The 25,682-nt window shown below is 48.3% G+C and overlaps 1 protein-coding gene across 2 annotated transcripts in view; it reads right to left on the bottom strand.

The window, feature by feature from the left end:
• LOC309515173 (adenylate cyclase type 1-like) overlaps positions 1-24,360 on the bottom strand; it is a 239,820-nt gene extending 215,460 nt beyond the window's left edge. For both annotated transcript variants that reach the window (XR_014212333.1, XM_082192762.1), the window contains exon 1: positions 24,104-24,360. Coding sequence is in view for 1 of the 2 variants with exons in the window: in XM_082192762.1 (XP_082048888.1) it covers positions 24,104-24,256 (153 nt within the window). In the remaining variant the exon portion in view is untranslated. The remainder of the gene's footprint in view (positions 1-24,103) is intronic.
• Between the last annotated feature and the right edge of the window lie 1,322 nt (positions 24,361-25,682).

Here is a 25,682-nt window from a genome sequence, read left to right as displayed (position 1 = left end):
AAAGTCTTCATCGGCTAGAAATGGAATATAAGGCACTGCAAGCAATGAATGACAACAAAACTGAGCAACCTGCATATAAGTTATACAGTAGAACAAAATATATATAAAGAGGTACATACCGAATAATTATCAATGAAATATTCATACTAGTGGATCAGGGCTCACTGGATAGTGTAGCTGCTGATGCTTACAACACAAATGCATAGGACATATAAAGTTGACCACAGGTGTCTCAAATAACAATTATTGAAGACAATGTAAAGAAACTTAAAGGAACAGTACGTCAATTCTGGCATCACAATGCAAAGACAACCCATAAAGTGACAGACTTAAAATATAACAGATTGGGATGGTTTTGAAATAGTATTAGAATATAACAAATTTTACATACAACAGATTTCAAATAAAACAATTGAAGTCGAGTTCTGAAATCAATCCCCCCAGATATGTGGATTTAAACAAATAGATTAAATGGGTTTCTTGTTGACGCAATAACCGTTCAAAATCTTGCCCAACCCCACGTTTCTTCTGGTTCTTTTTTTTTTAAATGATATTTATTAAAATTTCAGAGAAAAGAATTACATAAAATCAAGAAATACAAGAATAAAAAAACAAAAATAAAAATACAAGAAAAATGTAAAATACAAAATACAGAATAAAAAAGTAAAAACACTTACAAAGGAAAAGAAAAAAAAGAAAAATAATGAATCAATCTTTCCATACCTTACATTCATATCCTTATTTCCCTGTCCTCCTCATACCTCCCTTTTTCGTGTTCCAATTCAATTAGTTAATTCAGCAATTTCTTTCCCTCCTTATTATCCTGATCTTTAATCTTAATATATTGTAGCATTAAATTTTTACCTATTAAAAATCCAATTTTTCCGTATTCTTTCATATCATTACAGCTAGAAACCACTTAACTTCAATCAAACATCATTCTAACATTCATTAATTTTGCAATATTTCTGTAAATAGTCTTTAAATTTCTTCCAATCTTCTTCCACCGACTCTTCTCCCTGATCGCGGATTCTGCCAGTCATTTCCGCCAATTCCATGTAGTCCATCATTTTCATCTGCCATTCTTCCAGAGTGTGTAAATCTTGTGTCTTCCAATACTTTGCAATAAGTATTCTTGCTGCTGTTGTAGCATACATAAAGAAAGTTCTGTCCTTCTTTAACACCAATTGGCTGACTATGCCCAGGAGAAAGGCCTCTGGTTTCTTCAGGAAGGTATATTTAAATACCTTTTTCAGTTCATTATATATCATCTCCCAGAAAGCCTTAATCCTTGGGCACGTCCACCAAAGGTGAAAGAATGTACCTTCAGTTTCTTTACATCGTTTCTTCTGGTTCACCCATAGTACTGTAAATAATAAATCTGTATCCGAATGGTGATGTGTAATGAAATGTTCAACCAGAGGTGCCTCCGTTATTGCATTCCTTATACAGGAACGCTCGTGTTGTGGAACCAATGTATAGTAAGTTACACAGACATCTGATGAGATAAACTACATCTTTAGTTTGACATGTACTAAAATGACGGATGGTGAACCTAAAGCTAGAATTTTTGTCATAAATCTCTTTAATCTGTAATGAGAAGGGGCAGGATGAACACCTGCCACATTTATAATGACCGTAGGGCTGGTATTGACAATGGAATGAGTGGGAGTCATATCAGTATGCACTAGTATATTCTTAATAGACTTAGTCCTCCTAAGGCCGACGAGGGGAAAGTCCATAGAATGTGCCAATGTTTGTGAATGATCCTAATAATTCTATCTGCGTAAGTGGTGAATTCTAACGATCCCGTGATATACGTGTTCAACGTTGATAATGGGTTCAGGGTGAGGAGTGTTGAACGGTCCTTTAGTATGGATCTTTGTTTAGACATATTAATGACTGAACTAGGATATCCCCTAGAGCGGAGAGAATCCAAAAGAGCATCCGTACTATTAAGAAAATCATGATTAAATGAAGAGTTTCTTTTAATTCATAAAAATTGTCCATATGGTAGGTTGTCCTTAAGAAGTCTAGGATGAAAGGAAGAGTAATGTAGTAAAGAGTTGCAGTCGGTGGGCTTCCAATAAGGTTTAACAGACAGATAGCCATCCTGTTTGATGACTTCGACATCTAGGAATGTGCATGAAATGGAACTATGATGTCCAGAAAAGGATAAAGAAGGGTGGTTGGAATTAATTCATGCCAAGAAGCTGAAAAGAAAAAATAAATCATCTATGTATCTGTAATAAAGTAATAAATATGAAGAATAGGGGTTGTGATGTAGAATATGAGCTTTTTCAGAAGAATTCATGAAAAGATTTGCTACTGAGGGGACTAGGGGACTAAAGGAGATCCCATCACTACTCCCTGCGATTGAAAATAAAATTGATCCATAAACTGAAAATAATTCTTTTCTAACACTACATTTACATTTACTGTATGTCCAGTAAATCAAGTAAGAATTCAGTAGGGGTAGAGGGGTCCAAACATGATTGCCAGAGATGACTGATGATGAACTGTGCTTCATCTAGAGGGATATTGGTATAGATGGAGGCTACATCTAAAGATGCTAATATAATTTTAGTAACTCTAGTATGCTCTATTGCACAGATAAAATGAGCCATATCTTGTAGGTAGGCAGGAGAGTCCCTGGCAAAAGGTTGTAAAAATGAATCTTAATATTTGGCAATGGGTGCCAGAATGGAACCAGAACCCAGTACTATCGGTCTACCTGGCAGGGAGCGTACGGATTTTAGGTAAACAATAAAAAAATGGGCGTACAAGGATAAGAAGGCAGGAGAAACTTGAAAGTGTGATTATCGATTACCCCTATTGAATATGCATGCTGTAATACTGTTTTTAGAATGGTAGCTAAAGGTGGGATCTTTGGCCATTTGAACATAAAAAGGGGGAATCAGAAAATAATATTGTGGCCTCTTCCACATACTGTTGTCTATTCTGGATAATAATACTCCTTTGTCTGCTGGTTTAATAATTATAGTGGTGTCATTAGAAAGGTTATTGAGACAGGTACGTTGTGACTTCGTTAGATTGTCCCTAGTCTTAGGGCCCTTCTATTCTAGCTTTTCCAAATCGCGGGTAACTAATTGCTGGAATAATGAGATAGAAGGAACTATTCCGGATATACTGTCCTTTTGAGACTTTGGAGAGATGTCTTCCTTTGAGAGACGGCTTGGCGTTCCTTGCTATTCATTGATTTGCTTGATTCTTTGTTTGACTCTGATACATGTAATAACTTGTAGATACTTGTATATTTTGTGAGATGTGTTGTATGATATATACACCATTTTGAACTGGCTTATTCGTATATTTTGAATGACATCATAACTGATTATATATTCATTAACAGTTATTAGCCAGCGTGCTGTGTTTGCATTTTTGCAGATTGTTACATTTTGCAACACAGGGGTTTGTGTTTGTCCAGGCTTTCATAATAGACATGAAAGATCAGCTTAGCAAATGAGCGCAGATGAAAAGAGTACCCTGGGCAGAAAGCTTTCTAAGCACACAAAAAGCACAAAAAAACCCCAAACCCCACTGTTGTATGTGATTAATAGGACAAATTAATTTTTCTGACTATTTTCAAATAGTTTCTCATTGTTTTGGAAGTAACATCTACCCCCTTATTGATAGACTAATATTTAAGAAGGTAAATAAATAAATAAATACTGGCCTATACAGAGAGTATACATTATTTCTTACAATGTTATTTACAAAGGAATTTTGTAAAGCGGAAATGCAATTCAGCCTGAAAGAACAAACAAAGGCTTAAAAAATCATAAACAATACTCCAAGGAGAGGAATCAAAATGTATCTCATAACCCTGACAGTATATTGAAATGGGCTTATTGTCTTCTAAAGCAACTACTCTATTCCCAGTCTAAGAATGGAAAGCTGGTGGACAACAAAAGGGGTTTAAAGACTCTCTCAAGGCAAATCTTAAAAAATGTAGTATAACCATTGATAACTGGGAAACATTGGCCTGTGAGTGCTCCAACTGGAGAACAGCCTTTACCAAAGCTGTCATGGACTTTGAAGAAGCACGAACTCAGGAAGGGAGAAATGAGCTAAGAGTAAGGCACATTTGACAAATCCTCACCATGATCAACTCCTGACTGGAAACCTATGTCTTTACTGTGGAAGGACGTATGGATCCACAATTGGCCTCCACAGTCACTTACGGACTCACTGTTAAGACCACATTCATGGAAGACAATCTTACTTGGCTACGAGTGATCGCCAGAGAAGAAGAAGATCAATTAGCAGAGTGAAAGACATACACTTTAACCCAACCCTCAACAGTCTGAAAAACCCTTGAGTTCACATCGGTTGATACTGTGGTAAGTTAAATTAATTTGCTGTCTTTTCTGTTTCCCAAAATGATTAGCAGTAGTGCTTGTTTTTATTTGTTTGCTTCTCTCTGGTGCCTTGTCAAAGTGGAATCTGCAAAACCTCAAAGTGGAATCTGAATTGTATCTGAAGAAGTGTGCATGCACACGAAAGCTCATACCAATAACAAACTTAGTTGGTCTCTAAGGTGCTACTTGAAGGAAGTTTTTATATTTTGTTTCGACTATGGCAGACTGTCAGGTAACTGCCATCGGAGCCAGAGGGAGAGGGAGGGCTCCAGAGGGATTCCGGAGAGCGTCCCGGGAGGGAGAGAAGCAGCACATCTTCTGGGGAAGGAAATCAGCGTAACACCAGTGGAGAAGGGGGGCAGATGGGGGAATCGGCGAGGTGGCTCCAAGACTCCTCGCCAGGAACCAGTGGGGAGAGCACGGGTCCTCCGATGCCCACACCCTCCCTGCGCAGAAGGCTTCCGCGCAGGGAAGCTAGGCGGAGACTAGGCGTCAAAGAGCTTCTTTGCTGGAAGAAGTTCAAGAAACGCCCACTAACAGATTCTGCCAGCGATTGAGACAGCCACGGGCGTGTGGCTGTCCAGACAGAAAGGGTTCATTCAGGCAACCAGCCAAGGGTGGCGTTGATTTACACACAAGCAACCCCTAGAACCATTACAGCAATCCGTTAGTCCCTGACGTTGCTTGTACGTAGCCCCGGAGAGGCAGCAAGATGATCCAAACAGGAACAGCCAGAGAGACGGAGCAGCCAGCTGCGGTGCGGAGTCTGGTCGAGAGGAACCGGGACTTGGAGACGCACGTAGCTATCCTGACGGCGCGGCTGGAGGAAAGACGGGCACAGGATGCACAGGTCAGAGCCACCCCCATCGCAAGGAAGGTACCGGGGCTGGTACACAAATTTGGGGGGAAGCCCCAAGACTACAATGCTTTCCGAACGGAAGTGCAGTACGCTTTGGAGCTGCAGAAAAATGACTTTGCTGATGACGGGGAGAGGGTGGCTTACATTGTGCGGCATCTGCAGGATGGGGCAAGAGAATGGATCAGGCCCCTAATGGCGACGCAAAATGATGCCTTGAAGGACCTTAATAAATTCCTTCAGGGGATGGACGCGATGTTTTCCAGTGAGGTGGAGCAAAGCATGACACGTCGGGAACTAATGGGTTGCAAGCAGGGGAGCCAGTCCGTAAGAAGATACTGGTCGCGTTTTGCAATGTTAGTACACCAGCTCGGGTGGGATCTGGACTCTGAACCGATACAAATGTTGTTTGAGGTGGGTCTTTCCCCCGAAGTGAAAGACGAGTTGTCCAGAGCGCCCCGCCCACGGTCGATGGATGAGCTCACAAAAGCAGTGCTCACGATAGACGTACGCCAAGAAGCACGGGCTCAGGAGAAGCGGGAAATGAGAGGGGAACGTTTCCATGACTACCGCATTCCTGAGATACCGAGGGAGCCTCCCCAGGCGGCAGAGCCAATGGAAACTGATGGCGCGCGAGAGGTTTCAAACTCCCGTGAAGGTCGTAAAAGGGAGGGAAAGGACTGGAAAACTACCAAGAAGTGTTTCCGCTGTGAACGACCAGGACATTTTGCTAAGGTCTGCCCTCAAAGGAAAGCCTGGCAAGGGATGGTGAGGGCTGCAGGCCACGACGAGAAGGGGGAGGAAGGGCAGGCGCAGGGAAACGACAACGCCTGGCTGCCAACCAGCAGGGGCAGCAGCCAGGCCAGCAACCAATAGAAGTGCCCCAGCCTGACCCCCCCCCCAAGGCAGCTATAGCCATAGAAGTGGTGCTAGAACTCCCGAATGGGCACCCTGTCAAGGTTAAGGGACTGCTGGATTCGGGCAGCTCGTGTGATTTCTTTGGCAGAGACTTTGCTCTGGAGCACCAACTCCACCTGTTGCCTCTGGATTTTCCCTTGCAGGTGACAACCATCGATGGCAGGGAACTTCTGGAAGGGGAAGTGACACACCAGACCCCGCCAATGTGAATGAGGGTTTCCAGGCACACGGAGACCATTGCCTTTCACATGGCCACACTGGCAGGACCCCCAATAAGACTGGGAATGAGCTGGCTGGCACGGCATGATCCAGTAGTGTCATGGCATCAGCGGTCAGTCACCTTTGGTCAGCTTACTGCTTAGGACACTGTCTGGGAGGGGAGAACCCAAGAATGACAGTAGCCAGGGTTGCTGGGCTGGCCGTGGAACAAGGGGAGGTGCCACCACAATATGCTGAAGGAGGTCTTCAGCAAGAGGGAGGCAGATAGACTACCCCCCCACAGGCCCTTTGACTGCCAAATCAACCTACTCCCAGGGGCTCAGTTGCTGGTGGGTAAGCTGTACGCCATGTCAGACCGGGAGATGCAGGCGTTGCGGCAGTTTATTGATAAGAACCTGAAGAGGGGGTTTATAAGGGAATCAAAGGCGGTGGGGGGCAGTCCGGTGTTCTTTGTAGACAAAAAAGGGGACCAATCAGCCCAGGTTGGTCGTAGATTATAGGGCCTTGAACCTGGTGTCTGAACATGTGACCTTCCCAATGCCAAGGATTGATGACATTTTAACCCGGGTGAGGCAGGGGAAGATTTTTACCAAGCTGGACCTCAGGGGGGCATACAATTTAATTAGGGTAAGGGAGGGGGATGAATGGAAAATGACCATGTTCACCCCCCTGGGTGCCTATGAGTACTTAGTCATGCCATTTGGATTACAATCGGGCTCCGCCTGTTTTCAAGGATTCATGCACCATGTGTTGGGGCCCCTGCTGTACAAGAATTGCGTAGCCTTTTTGGATGACGTCTTAATCTATTCGGACAATGAGAAGCAACACGTCAGAGATGTCGGGGAAGTGCTACAGAGACTGCAGAAGCATCAGTTGTGGGTCAAGCTGGGAAAATGCCAATTTCACGCCATGGAGGTCGAGTTTCTGGGGTACAAGTTGTCAGACAAGGGCCTAGCTATGGACCCAGGCAAGGTGAAGGCAGTGCTGGAATGGAAAGCCCCCAAAACCCGGAAAGATGTGCAAAGGTTCTTAGGCTTCAGCAACTTCTACAGGAAGTTCATAAAGAACTTCACTCACTTGACAGCGCCCATAACAGATTGTCTCAGTAGCAAAAAGAAGTTCGCGTGGACAGAAAGTGCCCAGCAATCTTTTGAAAGGCTGAAGAAGGCGTTCACTTCGGAAGAGCAGCTCCTGCACGTTGATCTGGAGAAGCCCATGAGACTGGAGACGGACGCGTCCGACCGAGCTGTGGGAGTAGTCCTTTTGCAGCCCGGGGCTAAGCAGGACTGGAGGCCGTGTGCCTTTTTCTCAAGGAAGCTGAGTAAGTCAGAGCAAAACTACACAGTGTATGACCGCGAACTGCTTGCGATCTATGCGGCGTTTTGACAATGGAGACATCTGTTGATAGGGGCACGGCACAAGATCCAGGTTTGTACTGACCACAAGAATTTGGAATACTGGCGGACCGTGCGAGTGCTCAACCAGAGACAGGTTCGTTGGCCCAGGAGTTCGCCAAGTTTTCCTTCGAGATCAGATACGTGCCGAGAGAGGAAAACGTAAGAGCAGATGCTCTCTCCCGGAAACCGGAATACCTGGAGGGAGAAGGACCACCGGAAACCCGACATGTGTTTCCCGAGGACCGATGGGTGTGTGGGGGAATGTTGGTTGGGAAACGAGAACTGGCAGGGCTTACTAGAGACGACGCGTTCACTCAAGCAAAAATCAGGGAACTCCGGGACGGAAGGGTAGACCATGGAGGGTTTGAGGAAAAGGAAGGGGTACTGTACTATAATGGGCCACTGTATGTACCAGGGGAGACCTTGAGGGGGAAGGTACTTAAACAGCTCCATGACAACCCAACAGCTGGGCACTTTGGACAGCACAAGACCATGCTGCTCGTCACCAGGCAGTTCTGGTGGCCAAAGGTGAGGGAAGACGTATGGGAATATGTACGGGGGTGCGACCGATACCAGAGGGCAAAGGGAGAGAGGGCTGCCCCCGCAGTGTTACTGGAACCCTTACCTACGCCGGGAAGGCCCTGGGAGGTGGTGTCCATTGATTTTATGACAGATTTGCCCAAGTCAAGGGGGAAGACAGCAGTCATGGCAGTAGTCGATCTACTGACAAAAATGTGCCATTTCATAGCTTGCTCGCACGCGGTGACGGCAGAGGAGACAGCCCGGTTGTTTGTGGATCACATTTTCAGACTGCACGGGGCTCCTTCGAGGGTAATCTCAGACCGCGGGAAACAATTTACTTCCAGGTTCTGGAGGAAGCTCATGAGCTTGCTACAGGTCGAGGTGAGCTTCTCGACGGCCAGACACCCCGAAACAAACGGGCAAGCAGAGAGAGCGAACAGTATACTCCAACAATACCTACGCTGCTACGTCAGTGAGAGACAGAACGATTGGGTAGAGAAATTAGCTTTGGCTGAATTTGCATACAATAACGCGGAACACGTGTCCACGGGAATGAGCCCGTTCATGGCCAATTATGGGTGTCACCCCAGGGCCTTCCCGGGGAGGTGGGAGGAAGCATGGAGTGTACCCGTGGCCGAGCAGTTTGTAGAAGAAATGGAGGCCTTGCACCAACAACTCAAGATGAACTTGGAGCAGGCCAAGGAAGTTTACAAAAGGCAGGCGGACAAGCACCATAGGGAGGGGGAGGCCATACGGGTAGGAGACCGGGTGTGGTTGTCAACCCAAGGGTTACCCCTAAAGGGAGGGTGCAAGAAGTTGCAGCCGAGGCGGCTGGGGCCTTTTGAGGTAGCACAGCAGGTGAACCCAGTGGCGTTCAAACTCAAGTTGCCAGACAGCATGAAGATACATCCGGTGGTCCATAGGTCACTACTCACACTGTACAGGGAAGGGCAAGAGTTTCCGGGGTGGGAGGGAGGAATCACCACCCACCCGAGGGTAGAGGAGAGGGAACGCCGCAACCAAGCCACGGAAATCCTCGATTCAAGGTGGCGAGGTCGGCAGGTGGAGTACTTGGTAGCTTGGGAGGGAGAACCCAGGTCTGAAAACACGTGGGTTCCCGCTGAGTCAATCAATGACGGGTATCTGGTGGAAGAATTCCACAGTTTGTTCCCGGATAAGCCAAAACCACTAGCAAGATTCTGGGAGGAAGAATTTGGAACCACAGATGACAAAGGGGACTTTGTGGGTTTTCCTGCCTCCGAAGAAGAGGGAGGTGAGGTGTCAGAGGGAGAAGAATCAGACTGGGAGGCCCACTCTAGGGGGAGAGGCTGGTTTTGAATCCTCAGAGGATGGTGACAGCTCCTTCAGGGGATTCCCCGCGTCGTCGGCCGAGGAAAGAGATGAGGTTATATCAAAAAATCGCACCAGGGTGGAGGGGGTCCTGGGGAGGAGGTGGATTACAGGGAACTGACATCGGAGCCAGAGGGAGAGGGAGGGCTCCAGAGGGATTCCGGAGAGCATCCCAGGAGGGAGAGAAGCAGCACATTTTCTGGGGAAGGAAATCAGTGTAACACCAGTGGAGAAGAGGGGCAGATGGGGGAATCGGCGAGGTGGCTCCAAGACTCCTCGCCGGGAACCAGTGGGAAGAGCACGGGTCCTCCGATGCCCACACCCTCCCTGCGCAGAAGGCTTCCGCACAGGGAAGCTAGGCGGAGACTAGGCGTCAAAGAGCTTCTTTGCTGGAAGAAGTTCAAGAAACGCCCACTAACGGATTCTGCCAACAATTGAGACAGTCACGGGCGCGTGGCTGTCCAGACAGAAAGGGATCATTCAGGCAACTAGCCAAGGGTGGCGTTGATTTACACACAAGCAACCCCTAGAACCATTACACAGACCAACATGGCTACCTACCTATAACTAGAAATATGAAAATAGCCTCTCAGCTTTAGAGGTCTTGGTCTTAGCTACAAGAATCATAGAATCATAGAATCATAGAATCATAGAGTTGGAAGAGACCACAAGGGCCATCGAGTCCAACCCCCTGCCAAGCAGGAAACACCATCAGAGCACTCCTGACATATGGTTGTCAAGCCTCTGCTTAAAGACCTCCAAAGTAGGAGACTCCACCACACTCCTGGGCAGCAAATTCCACTGTCGAACAGCCCTTACTGTCAGGAAGTTCTTCCTAATGTTTAGGTGGAATCTTCTTTCTTGTAGTTTGGATCCATTGCTCCGTGTCCGTTTCTCTGGAGCAGCAGAAAACAATCGAACTTCGTTGCTGTATGTGTGAAAACCTGAGAGAAGGCTGGGTTACTTGCACATTTGAAGAACTTGTCATAGGTTCTCTTTTTATTAAATCTACCATAATTTAAAAACAAAAAAACAAAAAAACCCATAGCTTGGTTGATCGAACTTTGTTGCTGTATGTGCGAAAACCTGAGAGAAGGCTGGGTTACTTGCACATTTGAAGAACTTGTCATAGGTTCTCTTTTTATTAAATCTACCATAATTTAAAAACAAAAAAACAAAAAAACCCATAGCTTGGTTGATAAAACTAACATATTATTAATCAGAAAATTACATGATTCAACTTGTCCTAAAAATTTTGGGCAACTATATTAAATGAAATTAAAATAATAAAGGGATACAAACTGCAATTAGATTAACCAATTATATAATTTTGGTGACCTAAGCCTAACAAAAGACACAAACATGATAAAATAACCTTTTAGTAATGATATGGATAACAATCTGTGCAAACTGGGAAACTAATAACCCCATTGTTATGAAATTCACCAATATGGTGAAGGTTAGAGAAGCAGTTTTTTGAAAAACATTTTTTTGAAAAATGGAACAGGCTTGTTAGGTACTGATTGAAAAACTTGGGGGGAAATGTACATTACTGGAGCCATTGTAAAAGGAGTAATAATGTATCTGATATGATTATGTTCTGATGCTCCACTGCTGATAGAGCATCACTAGTTACCAATTTGCTACTGGGCCAGGTTCAAGGTTTTTGTGCTAATTTACAGGGTCCAAAACAATCTGGGTCCAATCTGACTCCCTAATAGAGGTTTAGCAGGAGTCATGCCTTCATCATCTGAAAAATGTATTTGTCAGAGTTGCTCCCCGATCCTAGCTCACAGAGGATCACGCTAGCCAGCGATCATTAAGTAAAAGTCTTTATTGAGTTACAATTCCCATTCCCAAGCTGCTGCGTGCAACTCTACGTCTTATGGTTAGATCGGCGAAGCTCTGTCTGGGTCCCCGCCTCCTGTACACCAACTTAATATCCTAGCCCTGCTCCACCTTTTCCGCCTGACTGTTCTCCTCTGGGTCCCTCTGTTTCCTCCCTTGCCCTTGCCTCTGCTCCTGAACCCCTGACATCCATCCCCCCCTCGAAGCCCCCTCTTCCCCCCTCCCCTACTTCCGGTGCGGGAGCTGGGTGCTGCTGTGTCAGGGGGACGAATGTCGGGTACAGTTCGCTTCCCGTGGCGGGCCTCCATCTGAAGTCTTCCGGTTCTTCCTCCCTGCTCTCGTCGACGACGGTCACCTCCGCTTCCATCTCTGTGCCGCTGTGCTCGAAACCTGGGTCGTCCCCGAAAACGTCCATGTCCGTCTCTCCCTCGCTTCCTCCTGGGGGCGTCGCTCGTCCTGGACCCTCCAGCCACTTTCTGCGCCACTGCTCCTCTGGTCTATCGTCCCACCAATACGAGGGTTCTGAGGCAGATCCCGAGGGTGACCCCTCCGGGGAACGTGCGTCGCGTGTCGGTTCCTCGTCCGAGTCGAACCCCCGGAATGTGCTGGCTGAAAGCGTGGGCGTGAAAAGCCAGTCGTCGAAAAAATCAGCTGGCATGGGCCTGTGTGGGAAGAGGGCATGAAACTCTTCTTTGAGCAGAGGTTCATCTAGAGCGTAGCCTGGCACCCAGCTGTTGGCACTGGCCGGGGTGCCCTCCTTGGCGAGAAGGTATTCTACCCCCTCTTCCCCCCATCTAGAGTCCAAAATCTCTGTGACTTCGTTGATGTGCTCCTCCTGTGCCACTCCCCCTTGCTCGGTTCTCTCTCGGAGTGGACTTGGTGCCGTGCCTGGTTCCTGAAATCTGTGAGGTGCCTTGTAGGGAGTGAGCACCGATCTGTGGAACACCGGATGCATCCTGGAACCCTCCGGAAGCGCCAGCCTGAAAGCCACCGGGTTGACCTGCTCTTCGACTTGGTAGGGCCCCAGTTGCTTATGCCCTAGTTTCTTCTTCGCCAACGACCTGGCCGGCACTGCGTGGGCTGCTAACCAGACCCAGTCTCCCACATGGATCTCTTCGCCAACCCTTCTGTGTTTGTCCGCTTGTACCTTGTATGCGTGTTTGGCCAGCTCCAGGTGCCGCCGCAGCTGATCGTGGACCTCCTGCAACTCTGACGCGAACGCATCTGCTGTCTGCGGCTCCCCCTCCCCCATTCTTTCCAGTCCCGGGAAGGTTCTGGGGTGCCTCCCATTGTTGGCGAAGAACGGCGTGACCCCCGTGGACACGTGCTTCGTGTTGTTGTAGGCGAACTCGGCGAGAGGCAGGTAATCCACCCACGTCGCAGGCTGTTGATTCGCATAACATCTCAGGTACTGCTGCATGATGGCATTGACCCGCTCCGCTTGCCCGTTGGTCTGCGGGTGTCTAGCCGACGCCAGGTTGATCTTGACGTTCAGGAAGCCCATCAGCTTCTGCCAGAAATTCGAGATGAACTGTCGCCCTCGGTCGGACAGAATAGACCGCGGCAGACCGTGAACCTTGAACACGTGGTCTATGAACAGTTTGGCGGTTTGTTCCGACGCGAAGAGCCGCTTGAGTGCCTGAAAGGACTGCTCCGCCTGCTCCGTCCAGATGAACTTCTTTTTCTTGGAGCTGAGCGTGTCCGTGATGGCCGCCGTCTGCATAGCAAAGCCTTTGATAAATTTGCGATAGAAGTTCGCGAAGCCGACAAACCGTTGGACCTCCTTCCGGTTGCGTGGGCTTTTCCAATCCAACACTGCTCGAACCTTGGCGCTGTCCATGGCGAGCCCCTTGTCAGACAACTTGTAGCCCAGGAAATCCACCTCCGTCACGTCGAACTGGCACTTCTCCAGCTTGGCGTAAAGTCTATGCTGCTGTAGCCTGCTCAGCACTTCCTTGACGTGTCTGTCGTGCTCCTGCTGCGATTCCGAAAAGATCAGGATGTCATCCAAGAAACAGACGCACGTTTTGTAGAGGAGCCCCGCCAACACGTGATGCATGAACGCTTGAAACACGTGGGAGCCATTTTGCAATCCAAAAGGCATAACTCTATATTCGTAGGTGCCCAGGGGCGTGAACATGGCTGTCTTCCACTCATCTCCTTCCCGCATGCGAATGAGGTTGTACGCCCCTCGCAGGTCCAGCTTGGTGAACACGCTGCCCTTCCGTACCTTTGCGAGGAGGTCGTCGATTTGGGGCATGGGGAAGTCCGATGGCTTGGTCACACTGTTTAAGATGCGATAGTCCACCACAAGCCTCTTTTGGGGCGTGTCCCGCTTCTTAACAAAGAAAACAGGACTGCCCCCCACTGCCTTGGACTCTCGGATGAAACCGCGCTCCAAATTATGATCTATGAACTCTTTGAGTTCCTGCAGTTCGTCCTCAGACATGGAATACAGCTTCCCTTTGGGCAGCGCCGCCCCCGGCAGCAGGTCAATTTTGCAGTCATATGGTCTGTGGGGGGGTAGCCTGTCTGCCTCCTTCTCGCAGAAAACCTCCAAAAATTCTGCGTACTTGTGGGGAACCGCTTGCAGCGTGCCTAGCTGCAGCTGTGACTCCTCTTTCTCTCCTTCCTGCCAGGGCACGATGCAGTGTTCAGCACAAAAGGAAGAGCCGAAGGTCAGCTGCCTCTGGTACCAAGCCAACGTCGGGCTGTGCTTGTCCAGCCAACTCATGCCCAATACAATGGGCGTGTCCGATAGTTGAGTGATGTTGAAGCTGATGATTTCCCTGTGATTCCCAAGTCGCATCACCATTGGTGGCGTCTGCTTCACCACTTGCCCCCCTAGCAGCTCCCTGCCATCCACCGTGACAACCTGCAGGGGCAGCGTGGCAGGCAGCAACTGTATGGCATGCCGGTCGACAAAGTCCTGCCCTATAAAGTCCTCATTGCTGCCTGAGTCGATGGTAATTGGCACGTCCATGGTGATTCCATTGGGCAGCTGGAGCGATGCGGTGAGCCTCACTACTGGCTTGGGCGGGAGGGGGTCCATGGGCTGTAAAATCTCTGGGGACTGCTTCACTGACACGTCTGGCTGGGCCCCAGTGCCTCTTCCTCCAGCCAGACAGCGTCGTTTCCCTGCTGTGGTTCTCCTTGCTGCGTTGCTGCAGTTACCATTGCTGAGGCTGCAGTGTGCTTGTGGAGCCTCCGGGGACACTCTTTCGCCATATGCTGTGGATCATCGCAGATATAATACTTCCTGTTCCCTCTAGGAGGCTTCGCTTTCACTGCTCCCGGTGCTAGGGCTCTGGCTGCTGACTGAGCCCTTGCACTTCCAACCTCCATCGGTTCCACCCCTCCCCCTGTTGGAGGCGTGGATTGCGCACGCGCCGCTTCTCTGGGAAGGAAGGAGGAGCCCCTGGCTGGTTCGCGCCCTCCACGCCCTTCGTCCCTGCTCCACGGACGTTCTTCCAGCCGCACCCCCACCGCCAGCGCCCTCTGAACGATCTCCTGCGTGGTCCGGGGTCTCTCCCCCCTCGCAATTTCATCTTTAACCGAGCCGTGCAATCCCTCCCAAAACAGGTCTCTTACAGGAGCCGAATCTCTGTCCCATTCCAGGGCACTGACCAAAGCGAAAAAGCGGGCATGGTACTGCCTTACGCTGGCCCTCCCTTGCTTCAGTCCATGTATCTGCTGCCGAGCAAGATCCACGTCAATGCTTGATAAAAAACACCCATCCATCGCTTTAATAAAGGCATCCGCATTTTGGAGCGCCGGATCCTTATCCCTCCACAAATTGCGCAGCCATGCTTTAGCATCTCCATGCAAATGGGACATGATGAACCTCACTTTCTCTTGCTCATCTCTAAAGTCTTTGTTCAGCAGTTGCAGTGCACACATTACATCTGCTCTAAAGTTGGGGTACTGTTGCAGATTCCCATTGAAGTGAGAGACCAGACCGCCTGTTCGTCTCCCCAACCCAATCCCCTCCGGTTTGGGTGTCAGTTGCCCTTGCTTAGTAAGCACTTCCAACCTGACCTGGAGATCCCTGTAGGCGGCAGCTGCGTCCTCCTCTCTCTTCCTGGATGCAAGTGCCTCGGCATTCAGTCGTGTCACTGCTTCTCTGAGTTCCGCTATCTGCTGTTCAGCCGTCATTTTGTCTGCCGTTCGTGAGCTCGCTAGTAGGCACCCGCTTTCTCTCCTCTCCGTGAGGCCGTAGATGCCCACAATTTAGGGAGACAGAGCTTACTGTCAGAGTTGCTCCCCGATCCTAGCTCACAGAGGATCACGCTAGCCAGCGATCATTAAGTAAAAGTCTTTATTGAGTTACAGTTCCCATTCCCAAGCTGCTGCGTGCAACTCTACGTCTTATGGTTAGATCGGCGAAGCTCTGTCTGGGTCCCCGCCTCCTGTACACCAACTTAATATCCTAGCCCTGCTCCACCTTTTCCGCCTGACTGTTCTCCTCTGGGTCCCTCTGTTTCCTCCCTTGCCCTTGCCTCTGCTCCTGAACCACTGACAGTATTGTTCAGACAGGCCTTTTGAACTTCAGATTCTTTGCCATCCAGCTTTTACTGATGTATTTGATGTTCCTATTCATTTTTGTTGTAGTATTGTGTTTTAAGGCTGTATTCCACCTTGCAATATTTTATATGAAAGTGGGGTTTCAAAATATTTAAATAAATAAAATACATACAATTAAAAAAATATTAATAGCATGAGTAAAAACAAACATTCTTGAGCAAAACTTGCTCTGTTTCTAAAAGCAGGACACATATGAGTTGATTAATGTAGCTGATAAAGCACAGAAGTCATAGAATCATAGAATCATAGAGTTGGAAGAGACCACAAGGGCCATCGAGTCCAACCCCCTGCCAAGCAGGAAACACCATCAGAGCACTCCTGACATATGGTTGTCAAGCCTCTGCTTAAAGACCTCCAAAAAAGGAGACTCCACCACACTCCTTGGCAGCAAATTCCACTGTCGAACAGCTCTTACTGTCAGGATGTTCTTCCTAATGTTTAGGTGGAATCTTAGAATCATAGAATCATAGAATCATAGAATCATAGAGTTGGAAGAGACCACAAGGGCCATCGAGTCCAACCCCCTGCCAAGCAGGAAACACCATCAGAGCACTCCTGACATATGGTTGTCAAGCCTCTGCTTAAAGACCTCCAAAGTAGGAGACTCCACCACACTCCTTGGCAGCAAATTCCACTGTCGAACAGCTCTTACTGTCAGGAAGTTCATCCTAATGTTTAGGTGGAATCTTCTTTCTTGTAGTTTGGATCCATTGCTCCGTGTCCGCTTCTCCGGAGCAGCAGAAAACAACCTTTCTCCCTCCTCTATGTGACATCCTTTTATATATTTGAACATGGCTATCATATCACCCCTTAACCTCCTCTTCTCCAGGCTAAACATGCCCAGCTCCCTTAGCCGTTCCTCATAAGGCATTGTTTCCAGGCCTTTGACCATTTTGGTTGCCCTCCTCTGGACACGTTCCAGTCTTCTTTCTTGTAGTTTGGATCCATTGCTCCGTGTCCGCTTCTCTGGAGACATTTGCAAGATGTGGAAAATTTACATTAAAGCAAGTACAGATTTCTGTAATTTTAAATATCACACCCAAGTCATGTGAAACAAAATGGATTAAATTAGATTTTAACATGAATTGATCAGATCAAATGCTATCTTAGAATCCTAGACAGGTCTTGCATCCTCCACTGTACATATGCTGTAGGTCACTTCTCTACCGAAAGCAGATTTCATGTCTATTAAAGGTGAAACTTCCATATCCTACAAATTCAGACACCACTTTACCTGTTTAGGACTACAAGCTCAACTTCAGAATGCAATACGATCCTAAATAGAAAAAACAGGCTATACTCCTTTCAGAATTGGTATACATGTTATGGCAGACATATAGATTAGGTATGGGGAATACTTTCAGTACACTACTCCATTTACCTGGCAGGAAAATATTGTTAATCTGTCTAGCATTTGATTGCACTCAAATATTGTGTGTCAAGGCCCCATGACCCACTCTTACCTAGTGATTAATAAACACATGGACACAAGTATGTAGGTTTATGGGTTCAAATAGGCCACAACTTTATTGGTTACAGATGTGAGCGGTTTGGTTTAGGCAATGGGTCAGGCTACATCACGACTCCCACCCATCTGCAGGGAGTGAATTTAAGGTTAAACCACCAATAGGGTAGGCCTTATGGCTTACATCAAATAGGGGCAGCCCGAGGGATCCCCGTTGGGGTCGTGGCATGGCCCTAGCTCACGTCCGGACATCAGACAGGATGCACACCCCCAGATCCCTTTAACTGGATACCCTTACTGAGTAGATGCAGGCTACAACTTTGCTCCAACCAAACAAAGGCTTACCCAATGTCTAACCACACAAAGTTGTGACGATTGCTACCAGGTAGGTGAAAACCAAATGGTTGGCGCCAATTTGCCAAGTGGAAAATATTCCGACCTGGTCCCAACAATTTGGCAGCTGAAATCTGTCCACAGCGAGGTCGTGTCAGAGCAAAGCATGAAGAAAGACCAAGTGGATTGGGAGATCCAGCAAAAGGGTGAGAGGAGGGGGCCCCGGCAGCACCGCAGTTAAATTTCCTGTGGCCACTCCCCCTACCAGTGCTGATTGGTCAGCGGGGCCACACTGGGCATGGTACCGCCCAGCACCGGTGATGGACAGGGATGGCACGGGGGTGGCGTCAACTCCCCACCCCCATGCCCGATCACTGCAGGGGGCCAGATGCCTGGCTGGAACACCACCCACTGAAAAAAGTGAGTGGACGTGTCAAATATGCCTTGAAGCCAAGAATGCCCATGTGTAGGTATTTTTTTTTTAAATGCCTCATATTGTCATAGAATCATAGAATAGAATTATAGAATCATAGAGTTGGAAGAGACCACAAGGGCCATCGAGTCCAACCCCCCTGCCAAGTAGGAAACACCATCAGAGCACTCCTGACATATGGTTGTCAAGCCTCTGCTTAAAGACCTCCAAAGTAGGAGACTCCACCACACTCCTGGGCAGCAAATTCCACTGTAGAACAGCTCTTACTGTCAGGAAGTTCTTCCTAATGTTTAGGTGGAATCTTCTTTCTTGTAGTTTGGATCCATTGCTCCGTGTCCGCTTCTCTGGAGCAGCAGAAAACAACCTTTCTCCCTCCTCTATGTGACATCCTTTTATATATTTGAACATGGCTATCATATCACCCCTTAACCTCCTCTTCTCCAGGCTAAACATGCCCAGCTCCCTTAGCCATTCCTCATAAGGCATCGTTTCCAGACCTTTGACCATTTTGGTTGCCCTCCTCTGGACACGTTCCAGTTTGTCAGTGGCCTTCTTGAACTGTGGTGCCCAGAACTGGACACAGTACTCCAGGTGAGGTCTGACCAGAGCAGAATACAGTGGCACTATTACTTCCCTTGATCTAGATGCTATACTCCTATTGATGCAGCCCAGAATTGCATTGGCTTTTTTAGCTGCCGTGTCACACTGTTGGCTCATGTCAAGTTTGTGGTCAACCAAGACTCCTAGATCCTTTTCACATGTACTGCTCTCAAGCCAGGTGTCACCCATCTTGTATTTGTGCCTCTCATTTTTTTTGCCCAAGTGCAATACTTTACATTTCTCCCTGTTAAAATTCATCTTGTTTGTTTTGGCCCAGTTCTCTAATCTGTCAAGGTCGTTTTGAAGTGTGATCCTGTCCTCTGGGGTGTTAGCCACCCCTCCCAGTTTGGTGTCATCTGCAAATTTGATCAGGATGCCCTTGAGTCCATCATCCAAGTCGTTGATAAAGATGTTGAATAAGACCGCGCCCAAGACAGAACCCTGTGGCACCCCACTAGTCACTCTTCTCCAGGATGTCAAACTCTAGTAAATGTTTCTTCTCTCCTGGTTTGCTGTTGTCTGGAAGCACACAAAACTTTTTTTTTTTTTTGGTCTATTAAATGTGCTATGTGTGCGTTAGTGGTTAAATTTCTTTTTTCATAAAAAAAAATCATAGTGGTGTGAACTATCCAAAGGACTCAAGAATAAAAGCCTAGACTAACTGTTCAATGTCTTGAATATTATTAATATACATTTATATTCACATAACACTTTAAGACTGAAATAGTTGATCACAATAGTGTAAAATTTCATATCATTGTCTCATAATAGTTAACTAAATTAAGCTTAAATCTTAAAAAAGTAAAAAAAATACAGTTCTTCTAAACTAACAGGAATAATTACGTGCCAACATCTGACTACTGCCAACACGGCTACCTATCTGTATACTGTTCAAGCAGCTGAATGAAAATTAACAGATATTTTGAAAAGGATTCTAAACATAAATAAGCAATCAGTGACATTTTGGGGGGAAAGCAAAGTGAATTTGGAAAACTCAGCAGTAGTTGGGATTTCATTCATTAGAACAAGATTTCATTCTTTCATGGGCAACAACAAAAACTTAACAGTCATCCCACTCATGCTCAGAGGAGTAAAGGATAGTCACACATTTTTGCACAGCATGAAAGACATATGAGAACAACAAAATAAAAGCCTTGTGGTGTTGTGCTGATAGGTGTGAGAGATTCAGTGATTATATAATCACCTATTATACTGGATGCAAATTGGAGTACCAATTCAAAACCATATATGTGATTATAGCATTAGATTTAAATTCTTGTCAGCTACCTGAAGCAATGCCTTCAACAACATTTTGCCATTGACATCCTGAACCATGGTCTCAGCCTGCAATTGAACTCTTCTTGTAACACAGTTGGGGGAAATGCTAATCATGTGACAACACAAAATGTATTCCATTATAGATTATTATAGATTATTCTTGCTGAGAGTGTGTTAACTAGGAAACAATGCAAATCAACATTTCCTTTAATTTTAACAGGCTCTAAAAGCTGCCACCTCAATCACTTAATAGGTTATCACATTTTCATCTTGTGACAGGTACCATATATTTTTTATTTAGTGCTGTCAACAAAAAGCAAAGAAGGCCAGATACAGGAGGATTCTCTATCTACATGCTCGTGCCCTATGTCTTCCAGCTCAAGGGAAACCTCAAAATCACGAAAGCTACACCAAAATACATTTAACTCATACAGCTCTTTATTTAATCAGGGATTATATTTGGATAACCTTGCCCTGTTTTGGATGCTAAATGGGACATAGACCCATTAAAACTTCCTTTTAGATGCCTCTCTGGGCTTTCGGATCACATGTCAGGAAGCAAAATAAGCTATTTTGTTCCTTTAAAGCAATTCTTCAAAGTTATATTCTGTTTTGTAATTCTCACTTAAAATGGGTTATTTTCTTGGTCAGAAAATGATGACTTCAGTTACTGAGCTGGTACACAAGAGTGCAGTCCCCCATATAACAACAGTGGTAACTGAAAACAGAATGGGAAGACAGTTAGGACTGATGAAATGGTTCCTTGCTTTTGATTAACTCAAATATGAATAATTTTTGCTTTTCTATATAGTACATGTGGAAGACTCCTTATTTCAAGTCACCCAGTCAGCTATCTTCAATTGGTTTGTGCCAATTGTTTCCTGTCTAATGTTTTCAGAGGAAATTACCATTCCAGAAACCCTCTCCCTTTCATAATGTGAGTAAGTGCAATATTTATACCTTGAGTAATTCATAAAAATGTTTACATCTTGCTTTCAAAACATTATAGGAAAAACTAGTTTCCAGTAATAACTTTTAGCCCCAATGCAAAATATGTATACTCAGAAGTAAGGGACCCCTGACCATTAGGTCCAGTCGTGGCCAACTCTGGGGTAATCTCGCTTTATTGGCTGAGGGAGCCGGCGTACAGCTTCCGGGTCATGTGGCCAGCATAACTAAGCTGCTTCTGGCAAACCAGAGCAGCGCACGGAAACACCGTTTACCTTCCCGCCGGAGCGGTCCCTATTTATCTACTTGCACTTTGACGTGCTTTCGAACTGCTAGCTTGGCAGGAGCAGGGACCGAGCAATGGGAGCTCACCCCTCCACGGGGATTCGAACCGCCGACCTTCTGATCGGCAAGTCCTAGGCTCTGTGGTTTAACCCACATAGCCACCCGCGTCCCTTAGAAGTAAGTTACATTGATCTAAATAGGATTTACTTCCAAGTAAGTTTGATAGATTGAAGCCTAAACACTTACTAGGGAGTTCCATTTATCTCCTGAATAAGCTGAACAGAAGACAACCATGCAGACAAGAGAGTTAGAAAACTTTTAAGCAAGATAATATATATATACACAGGAAACGGTAGAGAAATTTTGCTGCTTTGTTCATTTTTTTTTTAAGAGAGCAGATGCAATTCAAGGCTGTGCACTCACACCTAGATGTGGAGGAGAAATCTGAAGCAGCTCACATTTAAAGAGGAACCCATCCAACTGACATTTTGGAAACAACAGGCAATCAAAACACAGCCATCCGTTGACATTCATATTAGGAGACAACGGCAGGCAAAAACGTAGATTTGACAAAACAATATTCAAAAATGTGTTTATTATGAGAAATGCACACTAAAATGCTGGCAAATTTTCATGAGGCTCAGAAATGAATTTAAGATTGGAAAAATCAGCAACCAGAATGTGAACTCCTGCCTGTTCTTATTCTAACAAGCTTTTGAGAACTGTCAGCTTTTAATGAAAGGCTGGCTGCTGTGCTGTTTTTATGGTAATTGTCTGCATGTTTTAAAAAGATATTCTATTTTTATATATAGCATTTATTCTATAAATGCTTATTTTTTTACAAAATTATTGTTCTCCTTAACCCCCCCCCCAATGTTTTTAGCTGTTCCAATTTTATATGTAAGCTGCCTTGAGCCCCTTTCAATGAAAAATGTAGGGTATAAATAAATATATAAGAATATCAGAAGAAACCAAGAGAACACAGATTCCTCCATCTCCACCCACATGACTTGAAAAGCATATATTGCTTGGACTCCCTTTGGGCACAAAATGTTGTGGGATTTCATAAATATGTAAATTTTATTGTATAACTTAACTGAAAATGGGCTGCTGGCACACGCTTTGGCACAGATGATGACGCTTTCACAGAAATCTATTCTTTGAAGTTCAACTGTTCACATATTTTCCTTTTTTCTCTGAACCTCTCAGTCGTGCACTTAAAAATAGACTACCAGATAATCTGGGTAAATCATAAAGCTCAGCTTATCCCTCCCTCCATGCTTCCCTCCCTCCCTCCAAACACACAATTTATTTGGTCCACCAGCTCAGTAGCAGTGAGCCAGGAGTAATCTTGTAAGCTGGCTACATGCGTCTCCTTATGTATTTGGTGTGAGCACATATATGTAATCTGTGAGCATGTGTCCGAAATTCAGAAAGATTCAACCACAATAACCAGCCAGTATAACTTCACCTCTTTCACTGTGGGTTATGTTCGTGTGTCATAACAGTCTTAGTCAGCCAGAGAAAATAGAATCAGAAAGCACCATGGAAGAAAAAGGCTGTTTTGTTTTCACCTATATTATTATTCTCTAAATTAGATTCACCCAAGCCAACAGCTACTCATCTGTGAACTGCCAAAACAACAGACAAGCAAACCATCTCCCACCTGCCTCCCCTCTCTTCCCACCAGCGAAGATTCAGAAGAGGGGTGGGTGGGTCTCAAATCTTTAAACCTCCCCTGCTCTCTTCTCTCCTTTCCACCTCAAGTCCCTTAGGCTGTGGACACCTGAGGAAACCCTGCAGAGCCATAAATAGCGACGGGGGGGGGGCTTTGCAACAGCACATTCCTGAAGATGCAGCTCTGCCACAGGATTAATGGGCGAGAGAGGGAGCCTGTGGGGGCGGCGGAGAGAGGGGGCACAAGCAGCTGCTATGGGGAAGCAGGGGGGCTGAATGAGAGGGTTTCCGAAAACACCCGCTTGCGAAGAAAAGGGGCTCCATCAAAATATCTTCTACACGATTTCCTTCACTTCACAGAAAAGAACCTTTCCACCCCTGTCCAACCTCATTCGCTGTCAGCCTTCCGCTGTCCGTGTTTATCCCATTTATCCTACGGGTATCACTCTGCTATCTCGTTAAAAACTTGGCGATATATGCGGGGTGGATCAATATACAGTATCCTCCTCTCTCTGCACATTATACGGCGTCCGTATCATCTTGGGCACAGATAAGCCGTTTTCAGCAGTTCCACAAACAACAAACACTTAATAACGTGGTCGGAATCCACACACATTTCAAGCACCCTGTCCTTCCACAAAAGCAGCCACGTGCTGCCAGACATTCATTCTCTTTCTCCTTCACCCACCCACTTACTTCAGCGCCCCCATTTGCCACTGTATCAGCTATAGGCAGAAAACACCCAAGCCCAGTTTGCAGACCCCCTGGGCATCTTCGAGCGAGCAGCATCCCCGACAGCCCGGGCAGCCCGCCATCTCCTGCCAGCCCCGGCTCTATCCTGCAGGGCCGTCGGATCCCTTTTCCAGCGCTGGGCCTGAACGGAACTTCCTCGGGAGCCCGAGGGACTCCGAGCAATCGGGGCGGCCCTTGCGACGGAGCGCAGCCCGGCCGGGCCCCGCCGGTCCTCGGTCCCCGCCCGCCCGCTCGCCCGCCCCCGGGCGCACTCACCGTCCTCCAGAGCGGCTGCCTCTTGGCGCTGGCCGAAGTGAGGGCGACGATGAGGTGCGAGGCGGCCACGACGACGCCGAAGACGATGGCCAGGAGGGTGCGGACGGGCAGCAGCGCGTACGAGATGAAGGTGACCAGCAGCAGCTGCCACATGCCCTGCTCGGGGGCGCTGGGCGGCTCGGCGCCGTGCGCGCCCAGCGAGAAGGGGCAGCAGAGGAAGGCGAAGGTGAAGCTGAAGAGCAAGGTGAGCTTGACGATCTGCTGCAGCTGCGTGACCTGCAGGTACTTGACGTTGGTGACGATGAAGAGCGAGAGGAAGATGATGCAGTGCACCGGGTGCGAGCCCTTCGAGATGGTGAGTCCGGGCGCCGACAGCAGCTCCAGCAGCGCCAGGCTGCCCGTCAGCGCGATGAGCACGGCCAGCGCCTTCAGCGTCGAGGTCTGCTCCAGCTTCAGGTTGTAGTTCTGGAAGAGCGACTCCAGCTCCTTGCACGCGAACTGGTCCTCGCACGCCGCCGCGCCGTCCAGCAGCGCCGCCGCCGCCGCAGCCGGAGCCCCTCCGACGGCCGCCGCTCCCGGGGCGCCGCCGCCGCCGCTCTGGCCGCCCGCCGCCGCTGGCGCCGGCCCGGGAGGAGAGGAGGCTGCGGAGCAGCGGCGGCGGCAGCAGCAGCAGCAGCAGGAGGAGCCGCAGCGGCGGAGGCACTTCTTCTTGCTCGCCTTCCTGGCTTTCTGAAAGGGCAGGTCCTCCATGGCCAGGCCATTCATAAAGCCGGCGGGGAAGAGAAGCGAGGCTCTGGGGCCGCCGCCTCGGCCGCCGCCGCCGCTCCCGCTCTGCTCATGGAAGAGGCGGGGCGGGGCGGGGCGGGCGGCAGCCTTTCGCCGAACGCGGGAAAGCGGCGGCGGCGGCGGCGAGGAAGCCCCTCCGAGGGCGAGGGATCCCGCGCCGGACGCCTCTTGCGCGACTAGCGGCGTTGGCGCTGCGCGCGCGAACAGCCGCCCGCGCGGAAAATCCTCTGGGCGGGCGCGGATGTCCGGCCGCCTGCCACGCGCGCCGCCCGCAGGGTGGGCAGCATGGGGAAGGCGGCCGAGAGCGAGGCGCGGCGGCGGGGAGCGGAAGGCGGACTGGCCAGGGGATTCCCCGCCGCGCGGGACGCGCCAAGGAGGCGAGGCGGGCAGGCGATCCCGGCTCCGTCCACCAGCCTCTCGGCGCGGGGCCCGGCCTGCGCCTGCGCGCTGCCGCCGCCGCCGCCGCCGGAGGAGCCCGACGCGTCTCCCGCACGGAGCGGATTGGCGCGCGCGCCGCGTGGTCGCCGAGCCGCGGGCTCCTCTGCGCGCCCGTCCGCGCCCCGCTGCGCGTCCACGGCCGTCTCCAGCTCCCGGGAAAGGGCTGCGCGCTCCTAGTACGAGCGGGAGGCCAGCGGGTGCCCGCCTCCCGCGCAAGCGAGAAGCACGGGCTGCGCCGGGAGAAGCCAGCTAGCGGGACGGGGCGGCCTGGCTCGCGCTCCGCCTCATTCCGCTCCCGCCTCAGTCTTGGATGTGGCCGGCCGAGGAGATTTCCTCAGCTTACGAGTCTACACAG

The sequence above is a fragment of the Podarcis vaucheri genome (assembly GCF_965113315.1).
Source record: "Podarcis vaucheri genome assembly, chromosome: 12".
NCBI lineage: Eukaryota > Metazoa > Chordata > Lepidosauria > Squamata > Lacertidae > Podarcis > Podarcis vaucheri.
The sequence above is the reverse complement of the archived record's forward strand: the minus strand, read 5'-3'. Positions and strand labels throughout refer to the sequence as shown.